This window comes from Nothobranchius furzeri, chromosome 2 (genome assembly GCF_043380555.1).
Source record: "Nothobranchius furzeri strain GRZ-AD chromosome 2, NfurGRZ-RIMD1, whole genome shotgun sequence".
Taxonomy (NCBI): Eukaryota; Metazoa; Chordata; class Actinopteri; order Cyprinodontiformes; family Nothobranchiidae; genus Nothobranchius; species Nothobranchius furzeri.
The window spans coordinates 81,699,444-81,727,240 of record NC_091742.1 but is presented as its reverse complement, the minus strand read 5'-3'; the positions used below and the strand labels follow the sequence as shown (position 1 = coordinate 81,727,240).

The following is a 27,797-nucleotide window of genomic DNA, read 5'->3' as shown; positions in this document are numbered from 1 at the left end:
TTTAAGTATCTTGGGGTCTTGTTAATGAGTGAGGGAAAACTAGAGCGTGAGATCAATAGGCGTATTGGTGCTGCCTCTGCAGTGATGCGGGCATTGTACCGGTCTGTTGTGGTGAAGAGAGAGCTGAGTCAGAAGGTGAAGCTCTCGATTTACCGGTCGATCTACGTTCCTACCCTCACCTATGGTCATGAGCTTTGGGTAGTGACCAAAAGAACGAGATCGCGGACACAAGTGGCCGAAATGAGTTTTCTCCGAAGAGTGGCTGGGCTCTCCCTTAGAGATAACGTGAGAAGCTCGGTCATTCGGGAGGGGCTCGGAGTAGACCCGCTGCTCCTCCACATCTAGAGGAGCCAGTTGAGGTGGCTCAGGCATCTAGTTAGGATGCCTCCTGGATGCCTCCCTGGTGAGGTTTTCTGGGCACGTCAACTGGGAGGAGACCTAAAGGTAGACCCAGGACACGGTGGAGGGACTATGTCTCTCACCTGGCCAGGGAACGCCTTGGGATTCCCCCAGAGGAGCTTGCCCAAGTGGCTGGGGAGAGGGAAGTCTGGGCCTCTCGTCTTAGGCTACTGCCCCTGCGACCCAACTCCGGATAAGCGGATGAAAATGGATGGATGGGCATGAGGTGTTTTCCTATTATATTGTAATCATATCATAAGTTCTAGTATTTACATTACTTCATAGTGTAATTTCCCATTTAGACCAAAACAAATCTTAATCTGCTTGAATGGGTTTCTGGTCATAACAGGGCTGAACCCTAGCTCTCTCTGGTACAGCTGCTTCTGCTGAGTGGGGCTTCTCAAACTGAGGCTCATCAATGGCACAAGAACACTTGAGTGGTCTGGCTATTATAAGCTCAGTTCAGCTCTGAAGTATCATAAAGATGACCCCATTGATGACTTTGTATCCAGAAAATATCTGTGCATCTGCAAACGGCTCCTGTTATTGCTGACATGGGCTGGTCATATGACCTGTGCACTTACCAAGGTGTAAACCTAATGGTCCTTCATGATAGAAACGTTTTAATGTTTAGGGCAAACTCTTTAGGGCAGACTTCTTGTTTTAATTTAGGAAGACTGGGTCAGACTGATTTGGAAGTTTCCATAGTTCCCTTGTCATGTCCATGTAGCCTTGAACATTGGGACTGCTTGCATAGTAGAATCATTGAAATAGCGTCTGCCTCCTGATTCCCCAAGATGGATGAATGAATGTTTACTCTCCATGACTTTTGTACTAAATGGAATTTGTATAAACCATGAATAGAATCAAATGTGTCAACAATAAAATGTATTGTATCTAATTATAAGATTAGTTAGATGAGTAGTCCTGATTATAACCTTGGTCCAGTCAACAGCAGATGAATTATACTAGGAGTGCACAAGGTAAGTCTTTGTGTTTTGGGGGGTTTTTTGGTTAGTTTGTTTAGTTCATACCTTTGGGTCACTTGATTTGTGAGACTTCAGGGGAAGAATGCAATCAGGTTCAAGAATTTCCAACAGAATGGCTGCTTTGACGTATCATGGTTTCCGTGGCTCCACACCCATCATGTGTCAACACCCTGTGAAAACATATTGATGCAAAAGAAGGAGGGCATGTGTCAGATGTATCACGTCACTCCTCTTCTTCCACTTTAAATAGTGACAAGTGCTGGTCAGGTGTCAGATCTTCACCTGCAAGCCTCTTGGACACATCAGGGACAGAGAACCTACGAGTCGTACCTGAAAGTAAAAGCTACTCAGGATCTTCATACTAAGGAAATCTTATTGTCTTCTGATTAATTTAATCTATTATTTTCATTTCAAGTCAAAGGAACTGACAGGTAAACATGTTTTCAATTAAATTATTGTTCACATTTTTATTCAGTACTTCATTTTGTTTCATTCAGTACTGATTGTCAAGATTAATTAATATGTAATTTATATAATTTCTTCAGAATGTTTAAGTAGTAAAGATAAAAAAAATGTCACGGTTAGTTTTTTAATATTTAATTAAATGTTTTGTTAAAAACTATTTTGATGGGTTTTTTTTCTTCATGAATTAACCATAAAAGCTTTTGCCAACTACATAATGGCACTGTACAAAACTACAACTTTACTATCACTACTGAACATAGTACTTCTGTAAATGAATAAACATTTACTAATGTTATTCAATGCTGTTACCATATATGTAAAGTTTAGGATTACTACATTGTACAATATTCTGGCTGAGATCTAATTATCCTTAAAACTAAGTACAGCAGATCTTTGCTATCATATTTCTTTACAAAATACTATCTCTCTCTTATGTAGGGATGGATTACAGACTGATCCTCAGCGTGCTGTTGGTGACTCTGTCTTGGAGATTTATGGGTACCTACGCTCAGAACAATTCTACAGCTAATTCAACAGTTACTGCAGTTCCATCAGTAAGTGCAGTAAATGCCAATGCATCCGGCATACCTGCAACAAGCACACCAGTAGGAGCCAGCGCAAACACAGGAGCCCCAGGGGGAGCCAACGGAACCACAGGAGCCCCAGGGGGAGCCAACGGAACCACAGGAGCCCCAGGGGGAGCCAACGGAACCACAGGAACCCCAGGGGGAGCCAACGGAACCACAGGAGCCCCAGGGGGAGCCAACGGAACCACAGGAGCCCCAGGGGGAGCCAACGGAACCACAGGAGCCCCAGGAGCCACCAACGGAACCACAGGAGCCCCAGGAGCCACCAACGGAACCACAGGAGCCCCAGGAGCCACCAACGGAACCACAGGAGCCCCAGGAGCCACCAACGGAACCACAGGAGCTAGTAACATTACAACTACAGGAACAGCGATTACATCTACAATTCCAGTCGCAGCTCTTACGGTGAGACAGCCGAAAAAACAAATAAATCTCACACACTTTATAGGGAGAAAATAAAAAGATTAGTCAAAGTCACTTTTTTTTTCATATGTTTAAAATCCAAGACATAAATGTTGTTTGTTGGCTTTGCAGGCCACTATTACAACGACAGATTGTGGTTCCAAAAAGCTTTGTGTCGCCGAACCCAAGACTTGTGACCCGTCTACAGGAAGCCAATGTTATTATATTTCTGCTAAGCAGCAGAGTGGTCAGTTGTACGACTTTGAGCTTTCAGGACAGTCAGATGGGTACATTGCTGCAGGTCTGTCAACTTCCTCTAGTCAGGTAGGTCATGTCCTTCTTTTGTTATTTCTAAACCTTTAAAGCTGCAAGAGCTGAATGACTATAACACTAAATCTAAATCTGATCCACTACTGGATTCTATTTAATTACTGTCTTGTTGCTCGCTGTTACTACAGGCTGACAACCATCAAGCCTACATTTGTGCGAATAGCAACAGTGTTGTGAGGTTCTTCACTGGCACCCTCACCAACTCCATGGTGAATTTGACATCGGTAAGTTCATGAGAACAGTGGTGGGGAACAGTCATTTAGTTCCCTTCATGAGCAAACATGATGGAGTGTGGGACAATCACTGGAATTTAATTTCACTGCAAATAATTATTATTATCTGTTCTCTCGACCAGCTGGATGCAAGCAACGTGAAGGGTAAAGTCAGTTCAGGCAAAATCCAGTGTACATTTTCAGCTACACTGCCAAACACCACCACACGAGCAGCAGGTTACTCACTGTCTGTTTCATCTGGAAGTTACAATCCTAGTAAGCACCACCCAAAGCACTCACAGCATTGAGCTGAGATCCACAATAGCATTCTTACCAAGAGAAATCCTTTGGTGCTCCAGATCAGTGATAGCTTGGTCTCTTATGTGTTTTTCAGCTACTGGAGCATTTGGCTCACCAAACTTCAGGATTCAGACTCCTGTTGTAAACCTGTCAGATCCCAACGCCACCATCTCCAATCTGGTTAATGGCACCAACTCTACTAGTGGTGCTTTTCCAGGTGTACACCAGCAGTCACTATTGATGCCAAGTAAGCATCAGACAGATTGTAGTTTCATTCATTTATTCTTTTCTGATTCTACAAGAAACAAATGTTTTTATTTTGGGTTCATTCTGGTCTCCTTTCCTCACCCACAGCTCTGCTGCTCATCGTGACAACCCTGGCGTTCACCACCCAGTAAATAACCTGACCTCCTCACTGGAACGTCCCAGCAGTTGCTGGATGTAAAAGTTCAGGCTCTGGTACTCAACATGGAATATTCTAGACACCATCATCCCAAACTGGTCATCCTCATTCTTTGTGCTTCAGCTTTTTCACAGATTGCACAGCTGTTTAAGATCACTAAAGCTAATTGAACATTTCACTACAGAACTGCTGGATTTCTGTTCTGTGAGGATAAAACTAGGCTAAATTTTAAATTGAGCCAAAAAGAAAAGTGTTCATTACTATTGGTAAAGTTACAAAACAACCACAGATTATTTACTTTAGGTTTAAAGGTCTGGTTACCTTTTAGGCTCATGACTTGTTTAAATCTGCAGGTCTATTTTGTCACTATTTACCACAGTTGAAAGCTAAATTTTTGAAATATGTGTACTTTGTGGCTTATTTACAAGTTTTCAAGTGAAAAAGTGTCTTTTACCATCAATAATATTGCCAAAGATGCTTTTTTTTCCGTTGATTTTCTTATAATATGAAGCTTTCCCTGGCTGATTTGTTGAATATTTTATGAAGGTTTGGGGACAAATGTGAGATTTATGAAGAATGCTGCACACCTAATACTTGTTACTTCATTTTGCACATATTAAAAATGAATATTATAAGAAATGTTTTTTTAACAATTTATACGAACCTGTTTTCTTTGACATTTAAATAAAGAAAGTTTGACCAAAAAATGCTTAGTTTTTTCCTTTTTTTTTTTTTGTCTCTGAAATGACATGAACTTTGAGCTAGTTACTTTTTTACATAAATGTCACTGTCAGGTATTTGAATAAAGCTTTTAAAAATTATTTTTTTTTTTTAGCATTTAATGATTACTAAAGTAGTACTAAAGCAGTACTAAAATACACAACAATTACACAACTTACTGAGCAAAAACCAGTTTTCCTGTACTGTTGTCCAGCTAAAGACACAGTCTGAGCCTGTGATTCTTCACATTTTACAATCTGGACATTTTCTCAGTCCGTCATCTCTACCAACACAGGGCTCTTCCTAACTTGGTCATGCTTTGCAAGTGTTAGCCATGGGTTTACATGAATAATGACACAACTTTTGTTAAGTGTTTCTTCCTCCATTTCTTTTACAGATGCCCCATAGTCCCATCAGAAAATGAACTAGAAAACTTCTTAACCCTCCCACTGCCCTAATGGGTGCGACCCCGCAAGGAAAGTTGACCATTGAGCAGGGTTGATGGTTTACCCCTTGGGTCCATGTGGCAGGGGTGAGGAGTGAGCACCACCTCACCCCTGTCACGTGGACCTCAAGGGATAAGCCATCAGTCCTGCTCAATGGTCAGTTTTCCTCACGGGGTCACCCATTAGGGCAGTGGGAGGGTTAAAGGCAATCATGAACTTCAATCCATCATAATTAATTCTTCAGTGACATGATTGGTTTGGCATTTGTCTTTAGAGCTGCTTAGAACTAGATTTTCTACTAATTCTTTGTGTGTTGCATCAATCCAAGATGCGTGTTTTACCAAATCTCTCATCACAAGCCTCCAGCTGTCATTTAGTGACCGAAACTCACTTGTCAAGATGATCGTGTTCAGTGCTGACAGACGCTGTCACTCCTGTAAAGGGCCACAGCGGACGTGTTACTGAGTGGCAGAAAAGCAGAAGATCAAGTTCTCAATGATCACCAAAAAAGTAATGAAGTTTGTCTGGATCTGGGTGTGTGCGTGTGTGTTTTTAGATCACATTTGTAAGGACTGACTGTTCTTTAGAACTATTGTCTCCAAACACGTGACTTCGCAAACAAGTTTTGCAAGTTTCGTATAAAAGTGGCGTGTGACTGAATGCATTACTGACCTCCAATGAGTCTCAAAAGCATCTGAATTAATGAGTTTTTGTTGTGTCAGGTTACAATGCTGTGTGCAAGATAAACTACACACAGTTTTTGTGTCTGTGACTGTTGCAGAAGTTGGTCTTGGCAAATGTAATGTTCGTATAGACTTTGCTAGTGTATTTTTCTGGATTTTTGCCTTTTGGTGCTTGGCATTTGCTAAAGTCACATGTCCACATGAAGGTTAGTCTGTCGTTATGTGTGTTAGTGAAGGTTTTAATTTATACACCTCACAAAAGTCTCAGTTTGATGTAGGCCGGGAGCAGCTGAGCCCAAAGTAGTGGTTTGGTAATTCCCCTTGAGGCTAACATCATTATTTGTGAATGAGTCCCAGTAATACCGTTCACCGCGGCTAAATGAGGAGGAAGCTGGACACCACCCAAGCCAAGATTTACTGTAACATTCCTTCCTTCTGAGACATTTGCTTGTTTTTTTTAAATTATTTCCTTTTAAATGTATTACTTATGTTGCGACGCGCTGGTGAGTGGAGCGGAGGTAAGGATCCAAATGCTGGGGAGGAATCAGGCAGGCAGACAACCTGGGACAGGTAAAGTATTTTAATAATAAATACGCGCAGGACATGGGAACAATGAGGCAACAAGAGACACAGAACTGGAGGGGTTTAAATACATGAGGGCTGGGAGCTTGGGTGATTGGGAAACGAGAGGCAGGTGGGAGCAATCAACAGAGACGCAGGCTGAACCAAACGGGGAAATAGGACAGGGCGTGACAGTACCCCCCCCCCAAAAAAAGGGTGGACTCCAGACGCCCACAGGAACACAGAGCAGGGCGGGAGGTGGGGGACCTGGAGGGAGGGCCGAGAGGGACCGAGGGACCGATGGAGAGGAGGCGGGGACCAGTAGAGTACGGGGGCGACAACGGGCTCATGGGGGGCCTGCGTCTGCGGCAGAGGAGGAGGCGACGACGGGCTCTTGGGGGCCTACGTCTGCGGCAGAGGAGGAGACGACGACGGGCTCTTGGGGGCCCGTGTCTGCGGCAGAGGAGGAGGCGGGACCAGAGGAGTCTAGAGGGCTGGCGACGGGGGACCAGGAGGCGGGGCCAGAGAAGTCCAGGGGGCCGGCGAAGGGGGACCAGGAGGCGGGACCAGAGAAGTCTAGAGCGTCTTGGAGGAGGAGGACGAGGAAGGGTCTCTGGAGATGGGGAGTGTGACTGGAACACTTGAGACTTGGGAGACTGGAACACTCGTGACTAGGTGACTTGAGACTTGGGAGACTGGAACCCTTGTGGGGAGACTTGAGACTTGGGAGACTGGAACACTTGAGACCTGTGAGACTGGAACACTTGAGACTTGTGAGACTGGAATGCTTGAGACTTGTGAGACTGGAACACTTGAGACTTGTGAGACTGGAACACTCGTGACTGGAATACTTGAGACTTGGGAGACTGGAACACTTGTGAGAACACTTGAGACGTGGGAGACTGGAACAATTGAGTCTTGGGAGACTGGAACACTTGAGACCTGGGTGACTGGAACACTTGAGACTTGGGAGACTGGAACACTTGTGGGGAGACTTGAGACAGGAGACGGGGAGACTGGAACACTTGTGACTGGGAGGCTTGAGACTGGAGACGGGGTCGACCAATGGACTGGAGGAGACAGCATCGACCAATGGACTGGAGGGGACGGCGTCGACCAATGGACTGGAGATGGCGTCGACCAATGGACTGGAGACGGCGTCGACCAATGGACTGGAGACGGCGTCGACCAATGGACTGGAGGAGACGGCATCGACCAATGGACTGGAGACGGCGTCGACCAATGGACTGGAGACGGCGTCGACCACTGGACTGGAGACGCCGTCGACCACGGGACTGGACACGGCATCGACCACGGGACTGGAGACGCCGTCGACCACTGGACTGGAGACGGCATCGACCACGGGACTGGAGACTGCGTCGACCACTGGACTAGAGGGGACGTCGACCTCTGGACACAAGGGAGCGTCGACCTCTGGACACGAGGGAGCGTCACCTCTAGACACAAAGGAGCGTCGACCTCTGGACACGAAGGAGCGTCGACCTCTGGACACGAGGGAGCATCGACCTCTGGACACGAGGGAGCGTCGACCTCTGGACACGAGGGAGCGTCGACCTCTGGACTGGAAAGAGCGTCGACCTCTGGACATGAAGGAGCGTCGACCTCTGGACTGGAAAGAGGGTCTACCTCTGGAATGGAGAGAGCGTCGACCTCTGGGCTGGAGAGAGCGTCGACCTCTGGAATGGAGAGAGCGTCGACCTCTGGACTGGAGAGAGTACCGACCTCTGGACTGGAGAGAGCGTCGACCTCTGGACTGGAGAGAGCGTCAACCTCTGGACTGGAGAGAGCGTTGACCTCTGGACTGGAGAGAGCGTCGACCTCTGGACTGGAGAGAGCGTCAACCTCTGGACTGGAGAGAGCGTCGACCACAGGACTGGAGGAGGCATCGACCACAGGACTGGAAGAGGCGTCGACTTCAGAACTGGAATGGGTGTCGACTTCTGGCCCGGGGGCGTCGATTCCTGGTCCGGAGGCGTCGACTTCTGGTCCGGGGGTGTCGACTTCTGGTCCGTCGGCTTCTGGACCGTCGACTTCTGGACCGTTGACTTCTGGTCCGGGGGCGTCGACTTCTGGTCCGTCGACGTCGACTTCTGGGCCATCGACCTCTGGACCGCCGACTTCTGGACCGTCGACTTCTGGTCCGGGGGCGTCGACTTCTGGTCTGTCGGCTTCTGGACCGCCGGTCTCTGGAACGCCGGCTTCTGGACCGCCGGCTTCCGGAGTGGAGGAGGAGCTGCTGCAGACGGGACCACTTGGACAGGCTGGACCAGATGCGGTGCGACCTCCGGGACCACCGCTGGAACTGGATGCGGTACGACCTCCGGGACCACCACTGGAACAGGATGCGGCGCGACCTCTGGGACCACATCTGGAACTGGCGCTGACTGGACTGGTGGCGCAGGACCTGGCGCTGACTGGACAGGTGGCACGGGACCTGGTGGAGCCGGCAACTGGAAAAGCAGGGTGGATACATTGCCCAGCTGGAACTCCTGGAGACTGAGGATCTGACGGAGTCGTACCAGCTCAACTCAGAGACCAGCGAGCTCTGTTGGATGGGCTGCGAGCTCGGTCCTTTGGCCTGGAGACTAGAAAGCTGCTGACTGGACCGGAGGCGGGGCCGCTGGCTGGACAGAAACCCTCTTCTGGAGATACAGGGAGGGTAGGGTGTCCAGCTGGAACTCCCGGAGGCTGACGAGCTGACGGATCCGGTCAAGCTTCGCCTGGAGACCGGCAAGCTCCGTCAGCTGGGCCGTAGGCGTGGCTCCTCCGCCTGCAGATGACGGAGGCGCTGATTGGACCGGAGGCGGGACTGCTGGTCTGACAGGGGGCGGGTCCAAGCTGGTGCGCCGAGCCGGGGCAGCAGCAAGCTCGCGGCTTCGTCCTGGGACACAGGGTTGCGGTGGAGCCCGGTATCCTTCCCCATGCCTTCCCCCGTAGGCAAACTCCGGGGGAGCACACAGCCAGTCTGGTGCCCACGTAGCAGGAGCGGTCTAGCAGCGTCTCCCGGTCCAACCTCTCATCTGGCTCCGGGAGGGTGGAGAGGATCGCCGAGGCTGAAGTCCGGTGACGGCGGCGGCGAGGTGACGCCGGAGGAGGAGAAGCCGGCCGGTGGTCCGAGGAGAGGAACTGGAGCAGGCACTCCCAGGGGAGAATCTCACCGCTGGATCCTTTAGGAGGTTGCCTCATTCTGTCGCGACGCGCTGGTGAGTGGAGCGGAGTTTAGGATCCAAACGCTGGGGAGGAATTAGGCAGGCAGACAACCTGGGAAAAGTAAAGCCTTTTAATAATAAATACGTGCAGGACATGGGAACAATGAGGCAACAAGAGACACAGAACTGGAGGGGTTTAAATACAGGAGGGCTGGGAGCTTGGGTGATTGGGAAACGAGAGGCAGGTGGGAGCAATCACCAGAGCCGCAGGCTGAACCAAACGGGGAGACAGGACAGGGCGTGACAACTTATTGTACCTTTAACAAAAATAAACTCTTTGATGGTAGCAAACCTGTTTGTCCACTTCCAGCCATCAGGCTGTGCTCCTCCCTGCTAAAATCAACACATAAAAAATAAACAAATAAACTTTACTTACTACTTTACTTACTTACATAATAGGTATACTGGACCGTATAATTCAGTATATGTGTATTATGCAGTAATAAATAATTTGCTTGTCCAACACGTTCTCACACTCGAAGCATCAAAACAAACGTTTGGTCACCCCGTGTCAATTCTCGACGCTTCAGTGTGAAAATGTGAAAAATTTCCTGTTTCTGCTGCTTTAATAAACCACAAAAACAGACAACCTTTTGTGACATGGGAACACATTTCAACACAACACACAGAACTGCATCATTTCTGAATTACAAGTCCTTTCTGAGACTTGTGGAAAACACGGGATGCCCAGCTCTTTTCTGGGTTCCTTTTAGGGAAAAGCAAGGAGCGGACAACTCTGTCTTTGTACCCAGAGTGCAATGCTGTCTTTGTGTAGCCTGCTTACATAAAGCTGAATGAATTAACAGATCAACTACAATTAGCAGCAAACAATGTGTTAAGGATGCCTTTTAAAACATGTTTCAATAATTTATGTTTTCTTATTTAATTATAGTCTTGAGCAGAGATATATATATAATTAAGTACTTTAATATAGCAGACATGAGGTAGCTTTTACAACAGGTGAGGTGCAGTGTTGCTGAGTCATTGCTGATAATTAAGCTCAACAATAGCAGGGTGGACAAAGTGCTGCATAAACTAAACTGCCAAGTTGTGACAACGGTGGCGCCACGTGTCAGGACTAAGCAACAACTGACCTGGTTTTGCTAGTCCAGCTCAACTGGCTTGTCTGTTACAGGAGACACAAGTTTCGTTTACCAACCGCGTGTTGTTATTTTTCACGTCACTGTACTTAACATTCACTGTGCTGTTATGTTGTTAGTCACGTTGGGAGGATATGGGGACTTTAAAGTTCCAATCACAAGAAATATCAGTGTTTTTTTGGTGTCAGCCCATCAGTTATTTCAGATCCCTGAATAAAAACGCTGTTTGGTCACAACACAGAGGTGATGAGTTTGAATGTATCATGTTGTGTTGTTTTGGGTAGGTAACGAGTGTTGCCTATGGTGACGTTTGAGGATAAATAATCTTCTGTTGCATTTTTGCATGACACCGGTTATTGATGTATTTTTTTAAAGATGATAAGAAAAGGAAGCAGCTGTGTGAATATGTGACCCCTTGGACAGGCCGGGGTTAATACCTTTTTCTTCTCACCCCATTTTAAACATTTACTGTGTCGCCTGTTTTAAGTCCAGTTTCAGCTTAATTATACAAATACTGAGTTTTCTGTTTTCTGTCGTTTTATATATTGCACACAACTAGTTTGAAATCCAAAATAACAACAAATTAAAAAATCTAAACAATAGACCCTTTTACTGTTTGTGAACAATATGACGTCAGCGAGAATGCGCGCGCAGCTTGGCAACAGAGAATGGTGTTGTGTCAGGCTTTATCAAGCTACGCTGCGGGGTTATCACCGGCAAATCTTGAATGTTATATTATTACAGTTTTTCTCAGTCGCTTTGGTGCGTTTCTCAGATCAGAATTAAAATTCTCATAACTATTAGTTCAACCTCCACAACATTTAGTCATTTGTGCACATCATAGTAGCAATATCTCCTTTCTCTGAACAAACTGCAAATGATTTTGGACATGTATCAGTTGCTTTCATACATTTCTCTGCTGTTTTTTGACATTTCCATTTGCTTATGTCATGTCAGTCAAAATGAATTATACTTATGGATGCTGAATAGTCACTCTCAATAAAACTAATAGTCTTACTTTCATTGCTTGAGTCATTACACACAAAATTGTTGAACTAGTTATCAAATGTCAAATATCAGTAATCTGTCAAGCAAATTCTATACCTTTCTTTATCATTTTATTCTGGAAATGTCTCCTAAATTGAACAATTGATCACAGGTGAATTTCATCTGTCACTCATGAGGAGGTGAATCCTCAATTGGCAAGCATACTGTACATGAACTGAGCAGGAGCTAGTGTGTACCATTTCTATACTTCTGTATGCTTCTCCACTCCAGTAGATACTTTCCTCGCTGCATTGCGAGGGACGACATCCGTTGTGATGTAGATGAAAATATGTGGCCAGACAGACAGGAACGTCTGGATGTGCCAGAATGATTTACTGTACCTGTATGTTACAGAACTGTGCAATACTGTATGTACTGTTACATGTACTGTATATTGTTCACATTTGTGCCCAGCTCTACCAAAAGGGTGGTTTTTTGTTTACATGTATTCTACAGTAAACAAGTGACTGTAGCATATTTTTCTTTTGCACAATGCTGTAGTTGGGGTTTACCCCGGGGGACAAGAGGGTAGCTTCCTTGCGCCTTCGGGTCGGGGAACGGGTCCTGACTGTTGTTTGTGCTTATGGGCCAAATATCAGTTCAGAGTACCCACCCTTTTTGGAGTCCCTGGGACGAGTGCTAGATAGTGCTCCATCAGAGGACTCCATTGTCCTGCTGGGGGACTTCAATGCTCACGTGGGCAATGACAGCTTGACCTGGAGGGGTGTGATTGGGAGGAACGGCCCATCTAATCTGAACTCGAGCGGTGTTTTGTTATTGGACTTCTGTGCAAGCCGCAGTTTGGCCATAACGAACACCATGTTCGAACATAAGGATGCCCACCGGTACACTTGGTACCAGGGCAGCCTAGGTCACAGGTCGATGATAGATTTTGTAGTCGTATCATCTGACCTGCGGCCGTATGTTTTGGACACCCGAGTGAAGAGAGGGGCGGAGCTGTCAACTGATCACCACCTGGTGGTGAGTTGGATCAGATGGCAAGGGAACATGCCGCGTAGACCTGGCAGACCCAAACGCATAGTGAGGGTCTGCTGGGAACGCCTGGCAGAAGAACCTGTCAAGACTGTCTTCAACTCCCACCTCCGGCAGAGCTTTGACCACGTCCCGAGAGCAGTGGGGGACATTGAGTCCGAGTGGGCCTTGTTCCACTCTGCGATTGTCGAGGCGGCTGTTGCTAGCTGTGGTCGTAAGGTGGCCGGTGCCAGTCGTGGTGGCAACCCCCGTACCCGCTGGTGGACACCAGAGGTTCGGGGAGCCGTCAAGCTGAAGAAGGAGGCCTACAGGGCGTGGCTGGTCAGTGGGTCTCCGGAGGCAGCAGACAGGTACCGGATAGCCAAGCGGGGTGCAGCAGTGGCAGTTGCCGAGGCAAAATCTCGGGCGTGGGAGGAGTTTGGTGAGGCCATGGAGAAAGACTATCGATCGGCTCCAAAGAGGTTCTGGCAAACTGTCCGGCGCCTCAGGAGAGGAAGGCAGCAACTCGCTCACACTGTTTACAGTGGGGATGGGGAGCTGCTGACGTCAAATGAGGCTATAGTCGGACGGTGGAAGGAATACTTTGAGGAGCTCCTCAATCCCACCAATGCGCATTCCGAGGAGGAACCAGAGCTGGGAGGCCTGGGGATGGACTGTCCGATCTCGGGGGCAGAAGTTGCTGAGGTAGTCAAACAACTACACAGCGGCGGAGCCCCGGGGGCGGATGAGGTTCGTCCTGGGTATCTCAAGGCTATGGATGTTGTAGGGCTGTCATGGTTGACACGTCTCTACAACATTGCGTGGTCATCGGGGGCAGTTCCTAGGGAGTGGCAGACCGGGGTGGTGGTCCCCATCTTTAAGAAGGGTGACCTGAGGGTGTGTTCCAACTATAGGGGGATCACACTCCTCAGCCTCCCTGGAAAGGTCTACTCCAAGGTACTGGAGAGGAGGGTCCGATCGATAGTTGAATCTCAGATAGAGGAGCAGCAATGTGGTTTTCGTCCTGGCCATGGAACTGTGGACCAGCTCTATACCCTTGCAAGGGTGATGGAGGGGGCATGGGAGTTTGCCCGACCAATCCACATGTGCTTTGTGGATTTGGAGAAGGCTTATGACCGTGTCCCCAGGGGCACCCTGTGGGGGACGCTCCAGGAGTATGGGGTGGGTGGCTTTCTGTTAAGGGCCATTCAGTCCCTTTACCAGAGGAGCGTGAGTTTGGTCCGCATAGCCGGTAGTAAGTCGGACCTGTTCCCAGTGAGGGTTGGACTCCGCCAGGGCTGCCCTTTGTCACCGGTTCTGTTCATCACTTTTATGGACAGAATTTCTAGACGCAGCCGTGGTGTGGAGTGTGTCGAGTTTGGTGGCAGGAGAATCTCGTCTCTGCTTTTTGCGGATGATGTGGTCCTCCTAGCTTCATCCAGCTCTGACCTTCAGCTCTTGCTGGGTAGGTTCGCGGCCGAATGTGAAGCGGCTGGGATGAGGATCAGCACCTCCAAATCTGAGACCATGGTTCTCGACCGGAAAAGGGTGGCTTGCCACCTCCGGGTCGGGGGAGAGGTCCTACCTCAAGTGGAGGAGTTAAAGTATCTCGGGGTCTTGTTCACGAGTGAGGGTAGGAGGGATCGGGAGATCGACAGGCGGATTGGTTCGGCGTCTGCAGTGATGCGGACGCTGAGCCGATCTGTCGTGGGGAAGAGGGAGCTGAGCCAGAAAGCCAGGCTCTCGATTTACCGGTCGATCTACGTCCCAATCCTCACCTATGGTCATGAGCTTTGGGTAATGACCGAAAGAACGAGATCGCGGATACAAGCGGCCGAAATGAGTTTCCTCCGTAGGGTGGCCGGGCTCAGCCTTAGAGATAGGGTGAGGAGCTCGGAGATTCGGGAGGGACTCGGAGTAGAACCGCTGCTCCTCCGGATCGAAAGGAGCCAGTTGAGGTGGTTTGGGCATCTGGTCAGGATGCCTCCTGGACGCCTCCCCGGGGAGGTGTTTCGGGCATGTCCTGCCGGCAGAAGGCCCCTGGGTCGACCCAGGACACGTTGGAGAGGTTACATCTCCAATCTGGTCCGGGAACACCTTGGGGTCCTGCCGGAGGAGCTGGTGGACAAGGCCGGGGAGAGGACGGCCTGGAGCTCCCTAGTTGGGATGCTGCCCCCGCGACCCGGACCCGGATAAGCGGAGGAAGACGAGAGACGAGACGAGACAATGCTGTAGAATTACAAACACTTCTATACAGTAAAAATGTAAAACGTAATTATTCAGTGTCTTAGTTACTCCCAAAACTCCCATAACATCTACAGTAACTTTACTGCACATTTCAAATGGCTGTACAAGTAGGGCATAGTGCTGTCTTGAGCATTTTCTGGTGTCACCAAATATTCTTGCAATGGAAAACACTGAAATTATAAACTGTCATGGTGAAAACATGACAAAGCCATTTGACTATCTTGTTCATAAAGATGGTGTCAAGACTTTTCATTTTGATGGCACTGACAATTTCATTGACATGAATACTTGCTTTTGAGGAATGGATTATCAATTTTGAGCATGTGACGTGCTTTTGCAGGCTATCCACTAGGTTTTGCAGTTTGCACTAATTGTTTTGAGAAATGCAGTAACTGCTGTGCAAATGTTAATAGTATTCTGAGAAATGCACCAAAGCGACTGAGAAAAACTGTATTTGTTTTTGTGAAGCGCCTCGTGATTTTTATCTTGAGAGGCGCTATAGAAATGATTTCTTCTTCCTATAGAAATGATTTCTTCTTCCTATAGAAATGATCTCTTCTTCCTATAGAAATGATTTCTTCTTCCTATAGAAATGATTTCTTCTTCTTCTTCTTCTTCTTCTTCTTCTTCTTCTTCTTCTTCTTCTTCTTCTTCTTCTTCTTCTTCTTCTTCTTCTTCTTCTTCTTCTTCATTTTATTTAAAAATTATTGAGAAAACTGTAGCTTTACAACTCCACCAGCAACAACTTATATGAGCCATTTCCGTCAGGTTTTCGCCCTCACCACAGCACTGAGACAGCACTGATTAAAATAACTAATGATCTTCTAATGGCTGCTGATTCTGGCCTAATCACCATCCTCATTCTGCTTGATCTCAGTGCTGCATTCGACACCATTTCTGGTACTCCGCTTAGTTGGTTTAAATCTTATCTTGTTGACAGATCTCAATTCATTCAGTTGAAAACATTTACATCCACACTGACTGATGTAACCACTGGAGTTCCTCAAGGTTCTGTCCTTGGCCCCCTACTATTCATAATCTATCTGCTTCCTCTAGAGTCTATCTTTCGAGATTTCAATGTAAACTTTCACTGCTATGCTGATGACAATCATTTATATATCTCCACCACTCCATCTTCCCTGCTTCCACCACTTTCAGTCATTAACTGCATATCAGAGATCAGGTATTGGTTTTCCTCAAACTTCCTCTGACTAAACTGAAATAAAACTGAAGTCCTTATTATGGGAACAAAATATGTTGGGGAAGGCTGAAACCTTCTCCTTACATATTGAGAACACCACAGTTGCCTGTCTGAATCATATCAAAAGCCTTGGCGTCATTCAGTACCCTGTCCTACTGGTCCCATATTTGTGCAGTTAACCGTACGGCCTACTATCACCTTCAAAATATCAATCACCTCCTTCCATCACTCTCCACTCATGCCACCGCCATCTTAGTAAATAGTCTTGTCACTTCTCGCCTGTGTTATTGTAACTCATTCCTCTTTGGTCTGCCTCAAAAGACCCTACATAAACTTCAGCTGGTTCAAAACTCTGCAGCCCGCATCATCACAAAAACACCATCATCTGCTCTTATCACCCCTGTCAGATGACTCTGCAGCCATCGGGTGTATAAGAGATGGACAGGAAGCTGAGTACAGAGAGCTGGTGGAGCGCTTTGTGGCATGGTGTGGAAACAATAATCTGGCTACCAATAAAATCATCTTGGCTACCAATAAAATGTGTGATCATTTACAAACTATTACTTCTTACATACAAGACCATTCATAACCTTGCTCCCTCATATCTCTCACAGTTCCTACAAATATCTACACCCTCCCGTATACTTAGGTCCTCTGCCTCTATCAACTTATACAATCCTCCTGCTTGATTCGTCACCATGGGAAGCCGAGTGTTTAGTAGATCTGTCCCATCCCTGTGGAATTCCTTACTGGTTGAACTCAAGAACACCACATCGCTCCATCATTTCAAAACTAAGCTTAAAACTCACCTGTTTAAAACTGCTTATTTACTGTAATCAAATATGATCACGTACCTTGTTCTTCACCTGTTGTTTTATACCGTTTGTTGTTTTCTTGTATCTATTTTATGTTTTTAACTCTTGTTTTTAATGTACGGTGACCTTGAGTTTCTAGAAAGGTGCCCCAAATAAAAGGCATTATTATTACTATTATTATTATTATTATTAAAAGTTTCTGCAAATCAGAAATGTCGTCGTGCCTGTTGTGGTGGCAACCCCCGAATGCGCTGGTGGACACCGGCGGTTAGGAATGCTGTAAAGCTGAAGAAAGAGTCCCATCAGGCCTTTTTGGCTTGTGGCACTCCAGAGGCAGCTGATGGGTACCGGCAGTCCAAGTGGAATGCGGCTCGGGTGGTGGCGGAGGCAAAAACCCGGGCATGGGAGGAGTTCGGTGAGACCATGGAGCAAGACTTCCGTATGGCTTCGAGGAGATTGTGGGCCTCTCAACTTAGGCTGCTGCCCCCACGAACTGACTCCGGATAAGTGGAAGAAAATGGATGGATGGACGGATGGATGGTTTGGAAACCAGACAACGTGGCACTGAAACATAAAACATGAGCACGTCACAGAGGAACAACCAGGAACATTCATTTAAACCCTTAATGATCATTTTTGCTGAACTTTTCATCCCAAAGAGGATACAAGCCAGAACTTCCAGTGTTAAGAGACTGAGTGTGGACGTACTCCCTGAACTTTTGCGTTATGTAGTTGAAGCGCTGCCCTCATGGGACATGGCGATCAATGCGAGCAGTAGAGGGCGATATCAGAAGTGACGCCACCAACATCGGCGGTTGCTCTGATGAAGACAGAAATGGAAGTCCAAACATTTCAGTAAAGGTAAAAACAAGCTTTATTTGCACTGTGTATGATGAAGAACCACAAAAATTAAATCGGACAAAGGTGACAGGAAATATCCGAAACTGTCAGCACTGTATGTGTTAGTTAAGAACAGAAAACCCATGGACATAGGTAAAGGTCTTACTTGATGGCTGAGTTGAGGTGCTGGGTCTCCTCTTGGAGCCTCTGTACTTCCTCATGCAGCTGAGCTCTCTCCTATTGCGTCTTACTGTTGCACTCAGTGGTCTTCTGCAGAGTCGTGGCACAGTCGTGTGACAGCACACAGAGGAATTTACACGAGCGCATCCACCCAAACTGTGCATTTTTATGATTAACCATGACTTGTGTGTTGTTTAGTTTTCCAGCAGAGCCCTGTAGCTGCTCCTCTATGACCCACGTCTCTTTCACCGTACCTTTATGCTTGGCTGCGAGCTCAGCGTTGTCACAAGGTTACGCAACGTGTCAAATCCCAGTGTGATGTTCAAACGCCTCGTTTACACGGCTGAGATGTGTGTGATCCTCCTGGCCTCTGTTTGCTACAGACACAGCAGCAATGATCAAACAGCATGGAGTATTCCCATGCTTTCGTTCTTTTTTAAACACAGAAACAGTTTTGTTTACCTGTTTGTAGCTACGGTTTCGCCGACAGCTGCCGGCTTCTTCAGGCTGACGCTGATGGTGGCGCGTCACTTCCTTCTCCGTTTATCTGCGGGCAGCAGAGGACGTTCATAAAAGTGAAAGAAAGACACATAAAGAAGTTAAACAGACTCATAAACAAGAAAAAGAGGGGAGAAATACAAGGCAACTCCACACCAAACTCATGGGTATGTAACATTTCACAATACAAACTAACAGAAGCAGAAGAGAGCATATTAAAGAAAGGTTTAAACTTTGCAGTCACACCAAAAGAAATACCATATGATGAATTTATTGTAGCAACAGAACTAGCATGTCAACAGATCACAGATGAGGGAAAGAAAGCAGAACTCAGAAATAACGTAGTTGGGATATTAAAAAACAGCCAAATTCAACACAGCAATATTACAAAAGAAGAACAATCAGTCATGACAGCTTTATCCAAAAATGAACAGATAATTATTCTACCGGCAGATAAAGGAAGAACCACAGTAGTTATGGACAGAGAAAAATATAAACAACAGATGAAACAGATGCTAGAAGACAAAAATACATATGAAATACTTAAAAAAGATCCAACAGAAAACATTAAGAAAAACATGAAAAAATTACTGAAGCCACTGCACGAAAAAGGCAAAATAACAGAAAAAATGTACAAACACTGGATTCCCACAGCAAACATAACACCAAGAATATATGGAACACCAAAAATACATAAACAAAAGACCCCACTTAGACCAATAGTTGACAGCATAGGTACACCAACATACAACATGGCAAAAGATATCAGCAGAATCATCAGCCCGTTATTAGGAAATACAGACCAACACTGCAAAAATAGTATAGAATTGGCAAAAGAACTAAAGGAAATTACAATAGAAGACAACGACATACTCCTCTCACATGACGTCACATCTCTGTTCACAAAAACACCAACCCAAAAAACCATAGACATAGTAGTTAACAGAATCAGACAAGACAAAACTTTACATAAAAGGACAAACCTCACAGCAGATGACATAGCACAACTGATAGGACTGGTAGCTAACTCCACTTACTTCACATACGACAACACAATATACAAACAACTGGAAGGCTTCGCCATGGGTAACCCGTTATCAGCCACCCTGTGTGAGTTTTTCATGGAAGACCTGGAACAAAAAGCCATAGCCACCGCCCCCCCTAACTGCAAAATAAAACTATGGAAACGCTACGTGGATGACATACTGGAAATCATACCAAGAGGTCAAACAGAAACACTAACACAACACTTAAACAATATTGACGACACAGGCAACATAAAATTCACTTATGAGTTAGAAACAGAAGGCAGTATAGCATTTATGGACATGAAAATCACCAGGCAGACCGACGGGACCCTAAACATAAACACATACAGGAAACCAACACACACAGACCAATATTTATTATGGACATCAGAACACCCCACCATACACAAAATGTCAGTAATCAGAACATTATATCACCGAGCAAACATAATAACAGAAGAGAGAGACCGTAAACAAGAGGACAAACACATACAACACGCTTTAAAGACCTGCAGATACCCGACATGGGCAATAAACAAAGGAAAACAACAAACAAAAACAGAAAGCAAAGAACAACCCAAAAAAAGAACCAGAAACCCAGAAAGACAAGAACCAAAACCAGTGATAACCCTACCATACATCAGAGGCATAACGGAAAAAATAAGAGCAACAATGAAAAAACACAACATAAACACACCAACAAAGCCATACACAACAGTTAGAAACAGATTAGTACACCCAAAAGACAAAATATCAGCTGGACAAAAATGTGGAGTCATCTACGAAATCCCATGCAAAATATGCAATAAAACATACATAGGAGAAACCGGACGCCAACTCAACACACGGACAATAGAACATAGAAAGGAGTGCGAGAAAGAGGCAAATCGTAAACACACAAGAGCAGCAAAAGAAGAAGCAGAAAGTACAATAAAAAAGTCAGCCGTAACAGAACATTGCTTAAGAGAAAACCATATAATGGACTGGGACAGCACACGGATCATAACCACTGAACAACAAAAATACAAAAGATGGATCAAAGAAGCAATAGAGATAAGGAGACGTGGATGTGGGACCATGAACAGGGACGACGGAGTTTACACGCTGGACCACGCATGGGACTGCATCGTCGGAGAGGGGAGAGCGGGTAGTAGAGGGCGACAACGTCCTCTGCTGCCCGCAGATAAACGGAGAAGGAAGTGACGCGCCACCATCAGCGTCAGCCTGAAGAAGCCGGCAGCTGTCGGCGAAACCGTAGCTACAAACAGGTAAACAAAACTGTTTCTGTGTTTAAAAAAGAACGAAAGCATGGATTTACAAAGACACAGCAAGAACACACCTAAGAAGCATGGAGTATTTTTCCCCTTTTATTATTGTAAATGAAAATTAGAAGAAACTCCCTACCTTAGTGGATTCTATCTTTCCATGCCCTGAGAAGCCTGAGTGCGGGCTCTCGGGATTGGACGATTTGTCTAAATGGTTCCGTGGAGATGTTTGGCCAGGATGTGCAGTAAAAAAGAAACAACACATACACACATTTATGATGTTTTGTCAATGCAATGTCAGATGACATGTTGTGTTACAATAACTAACTGACATTGTGGCTATTTTAGGGACATAAAAGTCAAGCTTCTCCAGTCTGAGCCATAGGGCTAAACAGGTAGTTACTCCTTTGTGGGAATGAGGAGCGCCGTGTCGGTGTTTATGGAGCTTTGGGTGAGAAGGGCAGACACTGCAGAGCCTCTGGAGGTGCTGGTGTGGGGTTCACTGTGGCCTGGAGTAGCACTCTGACCGTGCAGAGGTGCTACCACGGCAGGCCAACCTGTTCTGTGCTGCATGAAGAAAGCACCACTAGCATGAGTAACTCTGCTTCTCTACGGATGTTCATTATTGTAAAGGATTTTAAGAATCACTGGATTTTTTTCTAACTTTTAATTCCAAGAAGCAAACAGGAAGGACAGATTCATTAGAGAACAGACAAATGTTTGTTCATTTTAAGCAGATTTCCTTGAAAACTTTGTCTCCAATCATCTGAAACCAATCACAACCCAGTTAAATGTTAGCTAAAGCATTGTGGTTTTCTAAAGATCAAACAGATAGGAAACTTTATGATTACCAAAGAGGTGGTAAGTGTTGACTTCTGACCTTTGGTTGTCACCAGAGTCGAACTATTAAATCCAAGTGTGGGCTTTCCTGGAAGAAAGAAAAACAAAATTATATTTGCATTTACTTTATTTTTTTATATCATCTATGAGGAAACTTAGCTCCTCACCTTTGTGTGTGCCGGAGGAAAGCAGCTTAGCCAGGCAGCTAGTTGGCATGGGAACCCAAGACTGGGGGTCGGAGGGCAAAGTGGAGGGGCTGAGCATCCTTGGCCCTCCTGTCTTTTGCTTGTGCTTCCCTCTGACCCCTAAAACAGCCACCTGCTCCGGGACAGAGAGGCAGTGGGCTGCAGTGGTTGGAGGGAGCTCTGAGTGGACCGGGTCAGAGGGGACGGGTGGGTAACTGAGAGGGTGGCAGAGAGTGTGTGAGAATGCTTCCACTGCTTGAGGGTAGTTGTGAGCCTGATTCAGAGAACCTTGAGCCCCCCTGGTGGAGGCTGTGTGGGTGATGACAGTGGAAGTTACGTCATCCATGCATGGCTGCATAGAAACCAAACTTGTGGCAGGGCAGCCGATGTAGAAAGGGAACACTAGCGGGGATGGCTGATCGGCATTACTGGTGAATGCCAGAGAAAGAGGTGCATCACGGTATGACTGGTGTGCATACGGCACGGCTCCTGATTCTAATCGATATGTGTGGTAGTCTTCGCAATCCTGACTCGATCTGATTGGTCCGTGTGAGTACTGGATGTAGAAGGCTGAGACAAACTGTCTGATGAGAGATCAGGCTGCAAAAGAAAGAGGTATTCACTTTTACTCATTCAACAATAAAAACATCAGTTTGTAATGAAAACACCCAGAAGGAACGTGAACAGTAGCAGCACCTAAGGGAGCTGGGTGTCTATGAGCAGCTGGGGGGTCATTACCTCGGGGGCGGGAGCAAACACCGTGCTGGATGAGCTCTACAGCGTGCTGGATGAGCTCTCATAATAGCTACAATCTGAAAAACCAGTCTGATCAGTGGGATGGCCTCGGTAGTTCATGAAGATGTCTGAAACAAAACAACAGACGTTTTTTTGAGTTGTAATGAAATGTGGGGGCTTGTCCGGGATTTGAACCTAAGACCCACAATGATTTCCTTGAAACACATGGTTTGTAAAAACAAAGTGTATAAAATTGTCTAATTTTTCAGGATCTCTAAAAATGAAGCTGATGGTGTTCAGTTTCTACGTTTCCAAATGTATGATATAAAAAAGTAAACACAAATATACTTTTGTTTCTCATTCTTCCAGGAAAGCCCACACTAGGATTAAATATTACGACTCTCGTGACACCCAAAGGTCAGAAGTCAACAACTATCACCTCTTTGGTAATCACAGAGTTTCCTATGTGGTGGCCAGCAGAGGGCGACATCTCTCTTCCCACAGATCTTTTTTAAATCTTTTTTTTTCAGACTTTGGCTGCATTTTAAAAGCACAAATAATTATCAAGTCATTTGTTTCTACTAGCAAAGCATTTTTTCATTAACGTGTCAAATCCAGCCCATCTCAGCTGGGAATGCATCCCAGATTACCTGGCATGTCCATAAATCATCCAGGTTGGGCTGCAGTGGAGTCAGGCCTGGCTGAATGATGCAGTGTTACAGGTGTACGCTGAGGAGGGACAAAATAAATAAAGTTTAGCACAAAAAAAACTGAAAAGAGCGTTTTCATTTAAACTTTTACACCGTCACATGCCACGTGTCCGGTACTGTTTCCTAAACCAACATCAATACCTCTGAACGTCTTTAAATCTATTTCAGGCTTTTTATTATTTAAACAACTTTACTGACGTTTATTTATGGTTTGAAACTGTCGCTGTCAAGGTGAGTGTTTAAGATATTCCAGCATAACTTACTAACAATTCATGCTAAAATCGACGTTACCTCCTAGTCTAACTAGTCTCATGGGCAGTTTTTCACCACTACTCTAAACACAACTTTAAAAATCAAGCATGTTAGAAAGATTCATTTAAGTTTGTCATATTTCAGGAAACTTTTCTGCTCTTAATCCATCTCTAGTTTGCAGAGTTGCAAAAGTCACGCATCACATTTAAGATTCAGGTGCTGAACTTGTTCCTCACTCAGCAGAAGCTGATCCTGATGCATTACTGAGTTTGCATGTTTCTCCATGAGCACATGAGGGAATTCACCCGATGCATTTAGAGATGTTTAACTGCTTTCAGATGAGATTATTACAGTAAAATAATTTACTGTGATGTTAAAATCTACAACCGAATATGAATAATTAATTAATTATTAATGTCATCTAATCAAGCTAAATTTTTCAAAATCACAGCAGATTTTATTTTTAACATTGTCTTTTCTGAAAGGTTATTTTTAACTCTGACTCTTTCCCAAAGTTTTCTATTTTAAAATTACAAAAGAAGACCGGGGCCACTGAAAAGAAAAGAAAAAAAAGAAAAAGAAAATGAATTCTGACTTTTTTTTCTTTCCATCCTTCCATTCTGTTCTGCTTATCCGGGATCAGGTTGTGGAGCAGCAGCTTAAGCAGAGAGGCCCAGAATTCCCTCTCCCCAGCCACTTAGGCCAGCTCTTCCAGGGGAACCCCAAGGCATTCCCTGGCCAGCTTAGAGATATAGTTCCTTCAGCGTGTCCTGGGTCTTCCTTTAGGTTTTCCCAGTTGGACGTGCCCAGAAAACCTCACCAGAGAGGCGTCAAGGAGGCATCCTAACTAGATGCCCGAGCCACCTCAACTGGCTCCTCTCGATGTGAAGGAGCAGTGGATCTACTCTAAGCTCCTCCCGGATGACCGAGCTTCTCACATATCTCTAAGGGAGCGAACTAATGAATAGAGCTGAGGAAATTCATCTAATAATCGATTCATCGAGTTATGGACATAAATGATTATGAACCGTTGATGAAGCATATCATAATCGATTATAGTGTGAAGTGGTTTTTAACCGCGGCATAAATATGTTATTCTAAGGGCATTACAGTTTTTCTCAGGTGCTTTGGTGCATTTCTCACAACAGAATTAAACTTTGCACAACAGTTCGTAAAACCTCCGCAACATGTAGTCATTTTGGCACAACCTAGTGGCGGTTTCATGTTCAAATGCCTTTGGACATGAAGCAGTTGAGTAAGTACAAAAGTCTAAAGAATGGTCACTTTTGACTTGCTATTCATCACTATCTCCTTGCTTTTATCATGAATGTCACAATTATTTATACTTGTACCAGCTGAATAGTCATTGTCCTTACAACTAATAGTCTTCAGTCCATTGCTTGTGGCATTGCACTCAAAACTGTTGAACATCTTGTCAAACAGTTTGTACACCCATTTTGAAAACCCCATTTTTAAGGAGTTTCCATGGAAATCTCCATAAATGACTTTTCTCAGGTGAACCTTATCTCACACTAATTAAAATTGGTGTGTGGCCTGGTGACAATCAGACAATTTATGTAGTGGTTTGGGATAATGTTAGCTTCCATCACTCTGCTGTAGTCAGGCAGTGGTTTGCAGCACACGACAGGATGCATATGGAGTTTCTTCCTCCTTACACTCCATTCCAAAATCCAATTGAGGAGTTTTTCTGTTCCTGGAGGTGGAAGGTATATGACAGGCATCCACATACCCAAATGGCCCTGCTAGCAGCTGTGGATGCTGCTTGTGATGACATCACAGCAGAGTCCTGCAGAGGGTGGATTCGACACTCCAGGAGATACTTTCCCCGATGCATCGATAGAGCTGACATTCCCTGTGATGTTGATGAAAATATGTGAGCACACAGATGGGAGCGTCTAGATATCAATGACTGATATGCAGCAGTGTCTGTTCAGTTTTTTTTTGTTCCATAACTACTGCGGTAAGGTTCACTGTCTAAGTGAGTTAATGTTTGCTGTAAAATGTTTGTTTTACTGTATTTCCCCAGTTGCACAAGGCTGTGAACAGTTTCAACTAAATATTATCAAGAGTGCATATGAAGTGTCTTGATTTTCCTTTACAATTTATGGTTTTCAACATGCCATGCATGCTGTCCAGACTTGACATGTCATTGGGAAGCACCTACAAAGAAATCTGTCACAATGAGAACATGTTCAAACCATTTGATTTTGTGACCAAAGGTGCTGGTGTAATAACTTGTAATTGTGGCAGCCCTGACACTTTGATTGATACAAGTACTTGCTTTTGATGAATATATTATCTGTTTTGATTAAGGGACTTGCTTTTGAAGCATTGACTGCTTATTTTGAACAACTGACTTTTCTTTTTGATGAAGTGACTCACTTTTGCAAGTTATCCACCATGTTTTGCAGTTTGCATCAATTGTTTTGAGAAAAGCCTTAATAGTGGTGCAAAGATCAATTCTGTTGTGGGAAATGCACCAAAGCAACTGAGAAAAACTGTAAGAGCCAATAAATTGTGGATTTTATCAACTAAATGAAAGGTATGACAGTGTTTCCCCTAGACGTTTTTTACATGGTTACTGAGGAGGGGTTGTCTCCCAAACAAGAAAAAACCTACTGATGAAGTGATGAATGAAATGAATGAATGTTTTCATTCACCGTGTTACCAACAAATGTAGGAGAGGGACGTGTGAGTGAGTCACCACTGTAGGAAGCCCAGCTAGCTGTGAGTGAGAGTAGCGAGGATCTGTGGCTGATGAGTGTAAACAAAAGACAAAAAACGTTCGGGACTGAAGCTCTGCCAAAATCTACTGGCGACGTGGCTGCATTTCTAAATAAAAGCATGTAAGTTTGGTGGCGCGCGCAGCCGCAGCTCACGGTTCTGGGAGAGAGAACCATCAGGCGCAGGTGAAGCTCACCGCTTCGCCCACCTCACAGCCAGAGCAGAGAGTAGCTTTAAACAGATGGGGTTCAGTAAGTGAAATGATTTCTTCTGCCGTTTGTGTGCATGTTGTCCAGTAGCTAATATTATAATTAATATAATCTGTTTTTTTTCATAACCAGCGTGAGATATTGGAGGTGTAGCGTTTTATATATATATATATATATATATATATATATATATATATATATATATATATATATATATATATATATATATATATATATATATATCATCTTTATTATAGAGCACCTTACTGGCATGAAACGTGCCAGTAAGGTGCTTTGTAATAAAAATAAAAACATAAAACCAGTAAAGAAAACTTTAAGAAACCAACAATTAAAACATACCAGCATAAAAGCATGTAGACGTAGCAGCAACAGCTAAACCATAGATCATGCAAAGAGGCCTAGACTTTATCCTCATTTGTAAAACCCCTTCTGATGGGGAACGCCAAATGGTTAAGGGAAGGACATTCCACGGTCTTGGACCTGCCACCGAGAATGCCCTGTCCCTTTGTCCTCAGCCGAGTTCTGGGAACAGAGAGCAGTAACTGGTTTACAGAACAAAGTGCCCGACCAGGAACATGTGGCTTCAACACCTCTGACAGGCAGGCAGGGGCCACCCCATTTATTGCCTTGAACACCATCAAAAGAAGTTTAAAACCAATTCTAAAGTTAACAGGCAGCCAGAAGTGGAGTCGTGTGCTCTTGCTTTCACTTACCTTCCAAAAATCTTGCTGCAGCATTTTGAACAAGCTGCAAGCGAGCCACAGTACCCTAGATAAAGACACACAGACAGACAGACAGACAGACAGACAGACAGACAGACAGATAGATAGATAGATAGATAGATAGATAGATAGATAGATAGATAGATAGATAGATAGATAGATAGATAGATAGATAGATAGATAGATAGATAGATAGATGATAGATAAATAAATAGATAGATAGATAGATAGATAGATAGATAGATAGATAGATAGATAGATAGATAGATAGATAGATAGATAGATAGATAGATAGATAGATAGATAGATAGATAGATAGATAGATAGATAGATAGATAGATAGATAGATAGATTTTATTGATTATGCTACTTTAGAAATCGCCCAGAATTCCAGACTCTTAGATATTTATTTTCTCATCTTCACACTGACCCCATATTCAGCCATGCCAACAGACCAC

At 45.0% G+C, this 27,797-nt stretch overlaps 1 protein-coding gene and 1 pseudogene across 1 annotated transcript; one reads left to right on the top strand and one right to left on the bottom strand.

Moving 5' to 3' along the window:
- The first annotated feature begins 1,679 nt into the window (after nt 1-1,679).
- On the top strand, nt 1,680-4,376 carry LOC107376960 (apomucin). Its single transcript, XM_015946301.3, has 7 exons — nt 1,680-1,819; nt 2,292-2,845; nt 2,975-3,166; nt 3,301-3,396; nt 3,528-3,660; nt 3,779-3,931; nt 4,039-4,376. Exons 2-7 carry the CDS (start codon nt 2,294-2,296, stop codon nt 4,080-4,082), a joined length of 1,170 nt encoding a protein of 389 aa, XP_015801787.3. The 5' UTR covers nt 1,680-1,819; nt 2,292-2,293; the 3' UTR covers nt 4,083-4,376.
- Nucleotides 4,377-18,111: 13,735 nt separating this feature from the next.
- On the bottom strand, nt 18,112-27,784 carry LOC129165408 (carbohydrate-responsive element-binding protein-like; annotated as a pseudogene).
- Between the last annotated feature and the right edge of the window lie 13 nt (nt 27,785-27,797).

What these genes read in the sequence shown, in the direction of transcription:
- LOC107376960 (XM_015946301.3), top strand. Translation starts at nt 2,294, where the DNA reads ATGGATTACAGACTGATCCTCAGCGTGCTGTTGGTGACTCTGTCTTGG. An exon ending in TTCCAGTCGCAGCTCTTACG is followed by an intron (nt 2,846 to 2,974) that starts GTGAGACAGCCG and finishes TTGGCTTTGCAG; the next exon opens with GCCACTATTACAACGACAGA. An exon ending in TGTCAACTTCCTCTAGTCAG is followed by an intron (nt 3,167 to 3,300) that starts GTAGGTCATGTC and finishes CTGTTACTACAG; the next exon opens with GCTGACAACCATCAAGCCTA.